The 15682-nt window shown below is 45.6% G+C and overlaps 1 protein-coding gene across 1 annotated transcript in view; it reads right to left on the bottom strand.

Moving 5' to 3' along the window:
• Positions 1-4701: 4701 nt before the first annotated feature.
• LOC124017684 (threonylcarbamoyladenosine tRNA methylthiotransferase-like) overlaps positions 4702-15682 on the bottom strand; it is a 33669-nt gene continuing 22688 nt past the window's right edge. The window contains exon 3 of the mRNA XM_046332949.1: positions 4702-5926. Within this exon, the coding sequence (XP_046188905.1) occupies positions 5765-5926 (162 nt within the window). The 3' untranslated portion in view covers positions 4702-5764. The remainder of the gene's footprint in view (positions 5927-15682) is intronic.

Here is a 15682-nt window from a genome sequence, read left to right as displayed (position 1 = left end):
ACTCAAGGACTTGGGAGGGGATTCTGAACATATTAGAGACTCAACAAATCTCCACCAACTCAAGGACTTGGGAAGAATATTAATGAACATATTGAGACTTCAACAAATCTCCACCAACTCAAGGACTTGGGGAGAGTCATTCTGAACATATTAGAGACTCAACAAATCTCCACCAACTCAAGGACTTGGGGAGAGAGGATTCTGAACATATTAGAGACTCAACCCATCTCCACCCTCAAGGACTTGGGAGAGAGGATTCTGAACATATTAGAGACTCAACAAATCTCCACCAACTCAAGGACTTGGGGGAGAGAGGATTCTCAATTAGAGACTCAACAAATCTCCACCAACTCAAGGACTTGGGGGAGAGAGGATTCTGAACATATTAGAGACTCAACAAATCTCCACCAACTCAAGGACTTGGGGGAGAGAGGATTCTGAACATATTAGAGACTCAACAAATCTCCACCAACTCAAGGACTTGGGAGAGAGGATTCTGAACATATTAGAGACTCAACAAATCTCCACCAACTCAAGGACTTGGGGGAGAGAGGATTCTGAACATATTAGAGACTCAACAAATCTCCACCAACTCAAGGACTTGGGAGAGAGGATTCTGAACATATTAGAGACTCAACAAATCTCCACCAACTCAAGGACTTGGAGAGAGGATTCTGAACATATTAGAGATCAACAAATCTCCACCAACTCAAGGACTTGGGGAGAGAGGATTCTGAACATATTAGAGACTCAACAAATCTCCACCAACTCAAGGACTTGGGAGAGAGGATTCTGAACATATTAGAGACTCAACAAATCTCCACCAACTCAAGGACTTGGGGGAGAGGATTCTGTTGGAAGGACGATACACGTTTCATTCATAAGACCTAAACTGAAATCAAAACAAGACTGGTTCCCAAAAACCCTTGTTGTGTCACGCCTTGGTCTTAGTATTTTGTGTTTTCTTTTATTATTTGGTCAGGCCAGGGTGTGACATGGGTTTATGTTGTTGTATTTCCTATTGGGGTTTTTGAATTATTGGGATTGCGGCTGAGTAGGGGTGTTGTATGGGCTTGGCTGCCTGAGGCGGTTCTCAATCAGAGGCAGGTGATTCTCGTTGTCTCTGATTGGGAACCGTATTTAGGTAGCCTGGTTTCGCTGTGTATTTCGTGGGTGATTGTTCCTGTCTCTGTGTAGTTTCACCAGATAGTGTGTAATTAGGTTTCACGTTCCGTTTGTTGTTTTGTATTTGTATAGTTATTTCATGTGTCACTTTTTCATTAAAGACATGAGTAACCACCACGCTGCATTTCGGTCCGAGTCTCTTTTGACAAACGAAGAACGCCATTACATGTTGGATGAGAACGCGGGCTATCAAGGGCGGATCACACGCCCATCTTTTGGTCCTGCCTCGCAAAATGGAAACGTACAGGGGAGAAATAAGATCTAACATTGGGGAAAATAATGGGGTTTTTGACATTGGGTGAAAAGACCTGATAACTTCCCCAATAGAGAAAAGCACCGGTTAAAGTCAGTAAAAAGGCTTTCACAAGGAGATGTCTACAAAAAAAGACCCTCCCACCGTCACACATTGGATAGACATGGTTACAGAAATACATTGTATGGCGTGTATAAACCCCTGGCTTTAAGAGTTCATGAGGAGAGAAGACAGAAACACTGGAGAAAAACGGGTTTCGTTCCTGAAAAATGCTCTAATTCAAAGAGATGATGTAACAGTAACTAATCTGATGAAAGTATGACGTGTGCTTGTACCTGCCAGACGTTCTTATTTTTCACGTTTTATTTAAACTATTATTTATGTGTACTTCAATAAAAACAGGGATTAAAAGAAGAAGAATTGGAATGTCAGTGAAATTCTACTCAAACCCAGCGAGCTAATCTGTGAAGAGAAAGGATGGTGGTGTCATTTCATCAAATACTACTTCCTGTGGGCTGTACTTCTGTTTATCCTCGAGGCTGGGGGTCACCACATCTACCATTACTACAAAGGGCTGGGGTCACCACATCTACCATTACTACAAAGGGCTGGGGGTCACCACATCTACCATTACTACAAAGGGCTGGGGGTCACCACATCCACCATTACTACAGAGGACTAGGAGTCACCACATCTACCATTACTACAAAGGGCTGGGAGTCACCACATCTACCATTACTACAAAGGGCTGGGGGTCACCACATCTACCATTACTACAAAGGGCTGGGGGTCACCACATCTACCATTACTACAGAGGACTGGGGGTCACCACATCTACCATTACTACAGAGGGCTGGGGGTCACCACATCTACCATTACTACAGAGGACTGGGGGTCACCACATCTACCATTACTACAGGGGACTGGGGGTCACCACATCTATCATTACTACAGAGGACTGGGAGTCACCACATCTACCATTACTACAGAGGACTGGGAGTCACCACATCTACCATTACTACAGAGGACTGGGAGTCACCACATCTACCATTACTACAGAGAACTGGGAGTCACCACATCTACCATTACTACAGAGGGGGGTCACCACATCTACCATTACTACAGAGGGCTGGGGGTCACCACATCCACCATTACTACAGAGGACTGGGAGTCACCACATCTACCATTACTACAGAGGGCTGGGGGTCACCACATCTACCATTACTACAGAGGACTGGGAGTCACCACATCTACCATTACTACAGAGGACTGGGAGTCACCACATCTACCATTACTACAGAGGACTGGGGGTCACCACATCTACCATTACTACAGAGGACTGGGAGTCACCACATCTACCATTACTACAGAGGACTGGGAGTCACCACATCTACCATTACTACAGAGGGCTGGGAGTCACCACATCTACCATTACTACAGAGGACTGGGAGTCACCACATCTACCATTACTACAGAGGACTGGGGGTCACCACATCTACCATTACTACAGAGGACTGGGAGTCACCACATCTACCATTACTACAGAGAACTGTCACCACATCTACAGACAGAGGGCTGGGAGTCACCACATCTACCATTACTACAGAGGGCTGGGGGTCAACATCTACCATTACTACAGAGGACTGGGAGTCACCACATCTACCATTACTACAGAGGACTGGGAGTCACCACATCTACATTACTACAGAGGACTGGGGGTCACTCATCTACCATTACTACAGAGGACTGGGGGTCACCACAGACCATTACTACAGAGGACTGGGAGTCACCACATCTACCATTACTACAGAGGACTGGGAGTCACCACATCTACCAGACTACAGAGGATGGGATCACCACATCTACCATCTACCAGGCTGACAGACATGTTGAACATAGACTCAGATATATACAGGCTGACAGACATGTTGAACATAGACTCAGATATATACAGGCTGACAGACATGTTGAACATAGACTCAGATATATACAGGCTGACAGACATGTTGAACATAGACTCAGATATATACAGGCTGACAGACATGTTGAACATAGACTCAGATATATACAGGCTGACAGACATGTTGAACATAGACTCAGATATATACAGGCTGACAGACATGTTGAACATAGACTCAGATATACCCTAACGCTCAAAAGTTTGGGGTCAGTTAGAAATGTCCTTGTTTTTGTCCATTAAAGTTACATAATTACAGTGTAGACATTGTTAATGTTTTAAATGACTATTTTAGCTGGAAATGGCAGATTTTTTATGGAATATCTACATTGGTGTGCAGAGGCCCATTATCAGCATCCATCACTCCTGTGTTCCAATGGCATGTTGTGTTAGCTAATCCAAGTTTATCATTTTAAAAGGCTAATTGATCATTAGAAAACCATTTTGCCATTATGTTAGCACAGCTGAAAACTGTAGTTCTGATTAAAGAAGCAATAAAACTGGCCTTCTTTAGACTAGTTGAGTATCTGGAGCATCAGCATTTGTGGGTTTGATTACAGGCTCAAAATGGCAGGAAACAAAGACCTTTCTTCTGAAACTCGTCAGTCTCTTCTTGTTCTGAGAAATGAAGGCTATTCCATGAGAGAAATTGCCAAGACACTGAAGATCTCGTACAACACTGTGTACTACTCCCTTCACAGAACAGCGCAAACTGGCTCTAACCAGAATAGAAAGAGGAGTGGGAGGCCCCGGTGCACAACTGAGCAAGAGGACAAATACATTAGAGAGTCTAGTTTGAGAAACAGACTCCTCACAAGTCCTCAACTGGCAGTTTCATTAAATAGTACCCACAAAACACCAGTCTCAACGTCAACAGTGAAGAGGCGACTCCGGGATGCTGGCCTTCTAGGCAGAGTTGCAAAGAAAAAGACAGACAGACAGATAGCATGGAGTTGTGGTTTATTAATGTTTATTAAGGTTCACTTTACCCTGCAAACAAAGATGAGAAAACACTGTCAAAGCTGTGTCCCAAATTACAGTCTATTCTCTATATAGTGCACTACCTTTGGCCAGACACCCTTCCCCCCCATAGGTCCTGGTGAAAAGTAGTGCACTATAAAGGGAATTGGGTGCCATTTGAGAGGCAGTCAGGGATCTAGGCCAGACAGGGATCATGGCCAGACAGGGATCTAGGCCAGACAGAGATCTAGGCCAGACAGGGATCATGGACAGGGATCTAGGCCAGACAGAGATCTAGGCCAGACAGGGATCTAGGCCAGACAGGGATCTAGGCCAGACAGGATCTAGGCCAGACAGGGATCTAGGCCAGACAGGGATCTAGGCCAGACAAGGGTCTAGGCCAGACAGGGATCTAGGCCAGACAGGGATCTAGGCCAGACAGGGATCTAGGCCAGACAGGGATCTAGGCCAGACAGGGATCTAGGCCAGACAGGGATCTAGGCCAGACAGGGATCTAGGCCAGACAATAAGTCCCCTGGGATAGGAGATGATCCACTGTTGAGATGTACATGAATAGAACCAAACAACATGCAGTTTCACACTGTAACATCACAGCATCCCAAATAGCACCCTGTTCCCTAACTACTTCATACCAGGGCACAAAGGGGTCTCCCATCTACTCAGTAGTAGACTGACGTTAAAATGGAAAACCATAAAAGCAGAAATACAAATAGAGAAACACGAGAGAAAAAAAAAGAAAAAAATGTTTTGATAAACAATCACAATGTGGTAGGACAGTAGGACAGTAGGACAGTAGGACAGACACAGAGAGGGCTTTTACTGTGATGTCAACTCATTACCAACAAATATACCTGTTCCTCTGTGTCTGTTTCATTGTGGTCAAAATAAATACTTTTAATTAAAGATATCCACCATCTTAAATCAGAGTATCACACAACATGTCTTTAACCTGTCCTCTCCTTATCTCCTGTCCTTGTTTCCTTCCCTCGTCTCCTCTTCCTAACTCTCACATGCAGCTCCAGATTCCATCAGTCTTTGTCCAAGACAGAGAAGTTTTTCCTCATATAAAGCTAAACTAGGACCCATTCAAAAACCCATTTCAACCAAACCTACAGGGCCAAATAAATATGGCAAATTATCTCAAATACTGGAGCTACGCTTGATTTAGTTTGCCCAGTACAAAGTACTTGGAAATCATTTCCATATGTATTTGATCTAGGTCCCTTATTCATGAAGAGTCTCGGTGTATGAATGCTGATCTAGGATCAGTTTTGCCTTGTAGAATACAAGGATGATTGTAAAGGAGGCCCCTGATCTTGGATCAGCACTCCTCCTCCGAGACGCTCTATAAATACAGGCCCAGGTCCATGTCTTCCAGCCCCTCGGTCTCAGTGGAGTTTCTCCCACATGAAGACCACTAGGATAGCCACCACGGCCAGGCCGATAGACAGCAGCTTCAGCGCCTCTCTGTCCAGGCTCCAGGGGCTCCAGGATACAGTCAGCACGCCTGAGGAGGGGACGGACCCATTCTGCTGGAGGGACAGCTGCTCCTGTAGAGAGACAGCAGAGAGTTAGCCAAGGTTACATTATAGAGAACAGTAGAGGAAGTGAGTTATCATCTGTTGGGAGCTACGGGGACACTCAATATGGCTGCCAGTCCACTCAATATGGCTGCCAGTCCACTCAATATGGCTGCCAGTCGACTCAATATGGCTGCCAGTCCACTCAATATGGCTGCCAGTCCACTCAATATGGCTGCCAGTCCACTCAATATGGATGCCAATATGGCTGCCAGTCCACTCAATCAATATGGCTGCCAGTCCACTCAATATGGCTGCCAGTCCACTCAATATGGCTGCCAGTCCACTCAATATGGCTGCCAGTCCACTCATTATGACATCGTTGATTTTCCCATTCAAGAGATATATCCCACTAGACCAGGAGAGAGAGAGAGAGAGAGAGAGAGAGAGAGAGAGAGAGAGAGAGAGAGAGAGAGAGAGAGGAGAGAGAGAGAGAGAGAGAGAGAGAGAGAGAGAGAGAGAGAGACAGAGAGAGAGACAGAGAGAGAGACAGAGAGAGAGAGAGAGACAGAGAGAGAGAGACAGAGAGAGAGAGACAGAGAGAGAGAGACAGAGAGAGAGAGACAGAGAGAGAGAGAGACAGAGAGAGAGAGAGAGAGAGAGAGAGAGAGAGAGAGAGAGACAGAGAGAGAGAGAGAGAGAGAGAGAGAGAGACAGAGAGAGACAGAGAGAGAGACAGAGAGAGAGAGAGAGAGAGAGAGAGAGAGAGAGAGAGAGACAGAGAGACAGAGAGAGAGAGACAGAGAGAGAGAGAGAGAGAGAGAGAGAGAGACAGCCAAGCCAGTCATATGATAATTTATGGGGTAGAGGGTGAGACAGATTGAGTAGCCATGAAAGACATTAGATATGGAGGATCAATCTGAATGACCATTTTATGATTTTGATATTTCAATTCCACCTGATGACGGTTATTGAATTGGAAATTCCCAGCCTGCCAGTCAGTGATATTTATGGGGTAGAGGGTGAAGATTGACAGCCATGAAATACATTAAATATGGAGGATCAATCTGAATGACCATTTTATGATTTTTACCTCATTCCACCATGGACATTATTGAAATGGAAATTCTTCACTCTACAGCAGTATATTATATATAGAACACTTTACCAAAGGCATGTGGACACCTGCTCATCTAACACCTCACTCCAAAACCATGGACATTAATAGAATTGTTGGAACATTGTTGCTACAACAGCCTCCACTCTTCTAGATGTTGGAACATTGCTGCTACAACAGCCTCCACCCTTCTGGGAAGGTTTTCCACTAGATGTTGGAACATTGCTGCTATAACAGCCTCCACTCTTCTGGGAAGGCTTTCCACTAGATGTTGGAACATTGCTGCTATAACAGCCTCCACTCTTCTGGGAAGGCTTTCCACTAGATGTTGGAACATTGCTGCTATAACAGCCTCCACTCTTCTGGGAAGGCTTTCCACTAGATGTTGGAACATTGCTGCTATAACAGCCTCCACTCTTCTGGGAAGGTTTTCCACTAGATGTTGGAACATTGCTGCTATAACAGCGTCCACTCTTCTGGGAAGGTTTTCCACTAGATGTTGGAACATTGCTGTGAGGACTTGCTTCCATTCAGCCACAAGAGCATTAGTGAGGTCGGTCACTGAAGTTGGGCGATTAGGCCTGGCTCACAGTCGCCGTTCCAATTCATCCCAAAGGTGTTCGATGGGGTTGAGGTCAGGGCTCTGTGCAGGCCAGTTAAGTTCTTCCACACTGATCTCAACAAACAACATTTCTGTATGGATGTCGCTTTGTGCACGGGGGCAATGTCATGCTGAAACAGGAAAGGGCCTTCCCCAAACAGTTGCCACACAAAATCGTCTAGAAAGTCATTGTATGCTGTAGCATTAAGATTTCCCTTCACTGGAACTAAGGGGCCCGAACCATGAAAAAAAGCCCAAAACAATTATTACTCCTCCACCAAACTTTACAGTTGCCACTATGCATTGGGGCAGGTAGCGTTCTCCTGACATCCGTCAAACCCAGATTTGTCAGTCGGACTGCCAGATGATGTAGTGTGATTCATTACTCCAGAGAACGCGTTTCCACTGCTCCAAGAGTCCAATGGCGGCGAGCGTTACCCCACTCCAGCCAACGCTTGGCATTGCACCTGGTGATGTTAATCTTGTGTGCAGCTGCTCGGCCACGGAAACCGATTTCATGAAGCTGCCGACGAACAGTTCTTGTGCTGATGTTACTTCCAGAGGCAGTAACACCGAGGACAAAATATTTTTTTACTCACTTCAGCACTCGGCGTTCCCGTTCTGTGAGCTTGTGTGGCCTACCACTTCACGACTGAGCCGTTGTTGCTCCTAGACGTTTCCACTTCACAATAACAGCACTTACAGTTGACCGGGGGGGGGCAGCTCTAGCAGAGCAGAAATTTGACGAACTGACTTGTTGGCGACGCGACATCCTATGACGGTGCCACGTTGAAAGTCACTGAGCTCTTCATTAAGGCCCATTCTACTGCCAATGTTTGTCTATGGAGATTGCATGGCTGTGTGCTTTTATACACCTGTCAGTAACAGGGCGTGGTTGAAATGGCTGAAATCCACTAATTTGAAGGGTGTCCACATACTTAAAAAAAATAATATATATATATATATATATATAGTGTAGATTAGATTGATCTCCTTCAGAAGATGTGCTTTGCGGGAAGATTGAGATATATATGTTTTATATAATTACATTACCGACTGTGCTTCTAAGACATTCAGTCAGTGCTGGCAACTATCAATTTCCAGTCCATTTCTCCAGGTGGCGAATTAGAGAGAGAAAAAGAAGCGACTGTTCAGTCGGTATCAGCTTGACTCCCGTCTAGATCATTAAAGAGCATTATTACCGGGTGAGATACTGTACCACATATCCCTTCAAGCACGCTTTCAACCCCTACACAGACCTGTCTGAAGGCTGTGTGTGCGTCGGGGATGGATGTGAATGCGGAGCGGGGAAGAAAGCCTCTCTTCTGTAAATCCAACCTCATCTCTGATGGACTTTCAAGATTTTCTGACTCTCTCCTCTCTCTCTCTACTGACTTCTCAACCTTCTGTCTCCGGTGTGCCTTCATTTATATATATATATATATATATATATCTCCTTCTCTCTCTCGCCCACTCAGCCCTGCAGCCGCCTGCAGCTGGAAACACGGTAATTGATAGAGCTCAGAGGCTCTTCTGAGAGAGACAATGTGTGTGTGCCCCCCCCCCAGACCCTTCCTATCCCCTACGTGTCTTCATCACAGGAGGAATCTGTCTAGGAGGGAACACTGTTTCAATCACAGGAGGAATCTGTCCAGGAGGGTACACTGTCTCAATCACAGGAGGACTCTGTCCAGGAGGGAACACTGTCTCAATCACAGGAGGAATCTGTCTAGGAGGGAGCACTGTCTCAATCACAGGAGGAATCTGTCCAGAAGGAATCTGTCTAGGAGGGAACACTGTCTTGATCACAGGAGGAATCTGTCCAGAAGAGAACACTGTCTCAATCACAGGAAGAATCTGTCCAGGAGGGAACACTGTCTCGCTCACGGGAGGAATCTGTCCGGAATGGGATACTGTCTTGATCATTCATTATGAAAGGCTGATCTATCTTGCTGTGCCTGAACTATGAGAGGAACAACGGTGTGCTGCCATAATGGTGGCCATAGAGTGAATGTCCTAACTCATACACTGGGATAATGGTGATGGTAGAGTGAATGTCCTAACTCATACACTGGGATAATGGTGATGGTAGAGTGAATGTCCTAACTCATACACTGGGATAATGGTGATGGTAGAGTGAATGTCCTAACTCATACACTGGGATAATGGTAGTGGTAGAGTGAATGTCCTAACTCATACACTGGGATAATGGTGGTGGTAGAGTGAATGTCCTAACTCATACACTGGGATAATGGTAGTGGTAGAGTGAATGTCCTAACTCATACACTGGGATAATGGTGGTGGTAGAGTGAATGTCCTAACTCATACACTGGGATAATGGTGGTGGTAGAGTGAATGTCCTAACTCATACACTGGGATAATGGTGATGGTAGAGTGAATGTCCTAACTCATACACTGGGATAATGGTGGTGGTAGAGTGAATGTCCTAACTCATACACTGGGATAATGGCTGGTAGAGTGAATGTCCTAACTCATACACTGGGATAATGGTGATGGTAGAGTGAATGTCCTAACTCATACACTGGGATAATGGTGACACAGAGCTGCTGAGTGTTCATGACTTCACACCATGTACAGTGTGAGTGAGAAGTGTGTGGGCTTGAGTTAAAAAGACTGCTAACTCAGTTACTACCCACACATAGTTTTACCTCAGGGACAATATCCACCACTCTGTCTCTATTCTGTTTTAACCTCAGGGACAATATCCATCACTCTGTCTCTATTCTGTTTTAACCTCAGGGATAATATCCACCACTCTGTCTCTATTCTGTTTTACCTCAGGGACAATATCCACCACTCTGTCTCTATTCTGTTTTAACCTCAGGGACAATATCCACCACTCTGTCTCTATTCTGTTTTACCTCAGGGACAATATCCACCACTCTGTCTCTATTCTGTTTTAACCTCAGGGACAATATCCACCACTCTGTCTCTATTCTGTTTTAACCTCAGGGATAATATCCACCACTCTGTCTCTATTCTGTTTTAACCTCAGGGACAATATCCACCACTCTGTCTCTATTCTGTTTTACCTCAGGGATAATATCCACCACTCTGTCTCTATTCTGTTTTACCTCAGGGACAATATCCACCACTCTGTCTCTATTCTGTTTTAACCTCAGGGACAATATCCACCACTCTGTCTCTATTCTGTTTTAACCTCAGGGATAATATCCACCACTCTGTCTCTATTCTGTTTTACCTCAGGGACAATATCCACCACTCTGTCTCTATTCTGTTTTAACCTCAGGGACAATATCCACCACTCTGTCTCTAACCTGTTTTACCTCAGGGATAATATCCACCACTCTGTCTATAGAGGTGAATAATATAATAATGGGGAGCTATAGAGAATAGTAGGGGGGGGTGTGTCTCTCCCTGACATCACAGCACCTCTCTCTCTCTCGCTATCTCTCATCAGAATGTATGAAGCCAGGCGCTAGGAGACACCGGGTTGGACATAACTAATGTAAAACACTTCAGAGGCTGAGGGCTGCTCGCCCCCGTCCTCCCCCCCCCCTGCACTGTAGGAGACGAGAGCACAGTGAAGTCTGGCTGGGCCAGGCTAGAACAGGAAAGCACATGGAAGTCTGGCTAGAACAGGGAAGCACAGTGAAGTCTGGCTGGGCCAGGTTAGAACAGGAAAGCACATGGAAGTCTGGCTAGAACAGGGAAGCACAGTGAAGTCTGGCTGGGCCAGGTTAGAACAGGGAAGCACAGTGAGTCCAGTTGGGCCAGGTTAGATCAGGGAAGCACAGTGAAGTCTGGCTAGAACAGGGAAGCACAGAGAAGTCTGGCTAGAACAGGGAAGCACAGTGAAGTCTGGCTGGGCCAGGTTGGAACAGGGAAGGATTCAGCAGGAGAATAGCTCTATGCTCTATGATAGTCTACTCTCTATTGAGGTGAATTGCAATTCAACACGATCATTTTCCACCTGACAGAATTCAGGCAGGCATACGGAGGGGAAGCTGTTATGACTACAGGTGTGTGTTTATGTCTGAATACAGGCGTAGGCGTGTGTGTGTGTGTGTGTGTGTGTGTGTGTGTGTGTGTGTGTGTGTGTGTGTGTGTGTGTGTGTGTGTGTGTGTGTGTGTGTGTGTGTGTGTGTGTGTGTGTGTGTGTGTGTGTGTGTGTGTGTGTGTGTGTGTTTATGTATGAATACAGGTGTTAGCCCCCGTGGTACAACTTGTTGCCGTAGCGTGTTACTAAGCCGTGGACATCTGCTGCCACAACATTCCGGATACCGCCTGGTTGTGAACTGACTTCGCTCAAAATCCTTCTCCCCTCTCTCTTTATCTATCTATCGCTCTGTCTCTCTCTCTCTCTCTTGTTTCATTAAATAATCTGCAGAGAGCTAAAATAAACTAATTGGGAGATAATATTTAAGAATTCCATCTGTACTTTAGCCTCTGTGGAGCGAAGGCTTATGGGAGAAAAGGGGGCCCTCCTGGCTCGTAAGTGCCGGCTCCGAGGGAGGGAGCTGAGGGGTGAGGAGTGAAAGGAGGAAGGGAGCGAGGTATTCCCCTCTGAGGTCACGACCCATTTCCTCCGCCAGATGAGGCAGGAGCAGAGATAAAGCAGAGAGCTCTCCAAAGACTGAGGTGACCTGAGTTTCAACATTTTCTCTCTCTCTCTCTCTCTCTCTCTGTATCTCTCTCTCTCTGTTTGTTTCTCTCTCGCCCCCCCCCTATCTCTCTCTCTCCCCCTCCTCTGTCTCTCTCTCTCTCTGTCTGTTTCTCTCTCGGTCTCTCCCCCCCCCCCATCTCTCTCTCTCCTCCTCTCCCTCTCTCTCTCTCTCTCCCCCACACCCTCTCCCGCCCTCTCTCTCAGCTCAGACCAAGAAGGAACATTGATCTCTGACCCGTCAACCCTCACACACAGGTTTAACTCAGAGCCAGGCACGCACACACCATCATACAAACACACACACACTGTCACACACATACACACACCATCATACAAACACACATACACACTCTGTCACATACACACTCTGTCACGGAAAGGAGCAGCCAGACCAGAGTTTAAGTGTTCAAGGACACTGAATGGATTCTCTGCTCTGCTGACGTCACAGCCATGACCACTGTCCATGTACAGTCTGTCTGACTGTGGCCGTTAACCCACAAACATGTCTGGGCTTCGCTATGGCCTGTCTGGCATCTTACTATGGGGAGCAACATCAGATCAGCAACAGATCAACATCAGATCAGATCAACATCAGATCAGATCAACATCAGATCAACATCAGATCAGATCAACAGCAGATCAACAGCAGATCAACAGCAGATCAGATCAACAGCAGATCAGATCAACATCAGATCAACAGCAGATCAGATCAACAGCAGATCAGATCAACAACAGATCAACAACAGATCAACATCAGATCAACAACAGATCAACAGCAGATCAGATCAACAGCAGATCAACAGCAGATCAGATCAACATCAGATCAACAGCAGATCAGATCAACAGCAGATCAACAGCAGATCAACAGCAGATCAACATCAGATCAGATCAACAGCAGATCAGATCAACAGCAGATCAACAGCAGATCAACAGCAGATCAACAGCAGATCAGATCAACAGCAGATCAACAGCAGATCAACAGCAGATCAACAGCAGATCAACAGCAGATCAGATCAACAGCAGATCAACAGCAGATCAACAGCAGATCAACAGCAGATCAGATCAACAGCAGATCAGATCAACAGCAGATCAACAGATCAGAACAACAGCAGATCAGATCAACAGCAGATCAACAGCAGATCAGATCAACAGCAGATCAACAGCAGATCAACAGCAGATCAGATCAACAGCAGATCAACAGCAGATCAGATCAACAGCTGATCAGATCAACAGCAGATCAGATCAACAGCAGATCAACAGCAGATCAGATCAACAGCAGATCAGATCAACAGCAGATCAACAGCTGATCAGATCAACAGCAGATCAGATCAACAGCAGATCAGATCAACAGCAGATCAACAGCAGATCAGATCAACAGCAGATCAAACACATGGAGATGACCACATATTTCAGTGAGAGCAGGCGGACGCTGGCGAGAGGTCGAGGCTTTGTTTACTTCATTTGGAAATACAGAGGAAAGGCATGTTTTTTTTTGCAGTGGGAGAAAAAATCTTTCACCTAATTAATATTCATAGCCTTTCTGTCACGACTTTTGCCGAAGTCGTTGCCTCTCCTTGTTCGGGCGGTGCTCGGCGTTCGACGTCACCGGTCTTCTAGCCATCATTGATCCATTTTTCATTTTCCATTGGTTTTGTCTTGTCTTCCCACACACCTGTTTTCTATCCCATTCATTACCTGTTGTGTATTTAACCCTCTGTTTCCCCTCATGTCTTTGTCAGAGATTGATTTGTTGTCAGTGTAGTGTGATTGTTTGTATAGGTGTATAGGTCTTCGTACCCATGTTTTGTTTGTACATTTAGTGTTATACTCGTGGAACTTTATTAAAAGACTCCATATTTAAACTCCATTTGACTCTCCTGCCCCTGACTTCCCTGCCACCTATTACACCTATGCATGACACTTTCTCTAACAGATAAGGCCGAGCCGCGTCCAAGTTAGGCTGCAAGACTGAAAAGCATATCAAGAGGAAAGCCCACCTTGTTTCTTAAAAAAACAAAACAAACATTACCGACTGACTCAAATACCAGAGTTGAATCTCCTGTGTTTAAATGCGACCCCCGCTACACCATAAGATCTGAGTGTAACAGCAACGCTGCTTGACCATCCCCTCCAGAAGGAAATTCCTCCCTGGCTACGCAGCTCTTACACAGAGCACTACGAGGGCCATAAGATCTGAGTGTAACAGCATAGCAACGCTGCTTGACCATCCCCTCCAGAAGGAAATTCCTCCCTGGCTACGCAGCTCTTACACATCGCACTACGAGGGCTCGTTGTAATACAAACAGGGGAGACTGTATAAACCACGGCTGGAAACCTATATTCCTAGATAGGACACTACTTTTAGACCTGAGATCTGCTCAAAAGTAGGGAGTTACGTAGGGAATTCATGTTTCGTCACAATACTGTTTTGAATGTTGGTTTTTTGGACCGATGCCTAACTTCCTACTCGATGCCTCGTCAATGAGCGCTGATGAAGATGATCAAATCAAATGTATTTATAAAGCCCTTCGTACATCAGCTGATATCTCAAAGTGCTGTACAGAAACCCAGCCTAAAACCCCAAACAGCAAGCAATGCAGGTGTAGAAGCACGGTGGCTAGGAAAAACTCCCTAGAAAGGCCAGAACCTAGGAAGAGAGAGGAACCAGGCTATGTGGGGTGGCCAGTCCTCTACTGGCTGTGCCGGGTGGAGATTATAACAGAACATGGCCAAGATGTTCAAATGTTCATAAATGACCAGCATTATCAAAAGTGCATTACAGCGGCTTGGGGGAAAAAACGAAGATGTTCAAAACGAGGTAAATTAATTAATAGGAAAACCAGATTGACTTTAGATGCAGTATAACGTTAACTAGCTAGCTAGCTAAGCTTGAGGGGAGGCCATCAGATCTTAGCTAGCTAATGTTAGCATCGCTAGCTATTTTTGACGAACTTTGCGATCGAACGGCAACATTGCCATCTGTCCAAAGTAAATTTGACGACATGATAATGCTAACAAAGTAATTTCCTAAATATTTGACTACTTTAAGCAATGTCATCGTGTTTCGAAAAGGCACTAGAGTGTATTTAGACTAAATAGTAGTTAGCCTACATCCAGAATGATTGGACTTAACACCACTTCAGGTAAACCACTTTGCGTCGTTGGCAACGGTGTGACGCGACCGAGTGACGGAGGTACCACCTATGAATAGATGGGAAGCTTCCCATCTCTTCGCAGAACAGCCAAAGTCTCATTGTGACAGTAAAGCCTCTAAGAGAACCACAGAATCACCTTTCACCCCTGACCTTTCCTCTTCCTGTCACCTGTGGGTCACCAATAATATATGCCATTTAGCAGACGCTTTTATCCAAAGCGACTTACAGTCATGTGTGCATACATTCTACGTATGGGTGGTCCCGG

The sequence above is a fragment of the Oncorhynchus gorbuscha genome, unplaced genomic scaffold (genome assembly GCF_021184085.1).
Source record: "Oncorhynchus gorbuscha isolate QuinsamMale2020 ecotype Even-year unplaced genomic scaffold, OgorEven_v1.0 Un_scaffold_308, whole genome shotgun sequence".
In the NCBI taxonomy this organism is placed as follows: Eukaryota; Metazoa; Chordata; class Actinopteri; order Salmoniformes; family Salmonidae; genus Oncorhynchus; species Oncorhynchus gorbuscha.
This window is presented reverse-complemented; position numbering and strand designations above follow the sequence as displayed.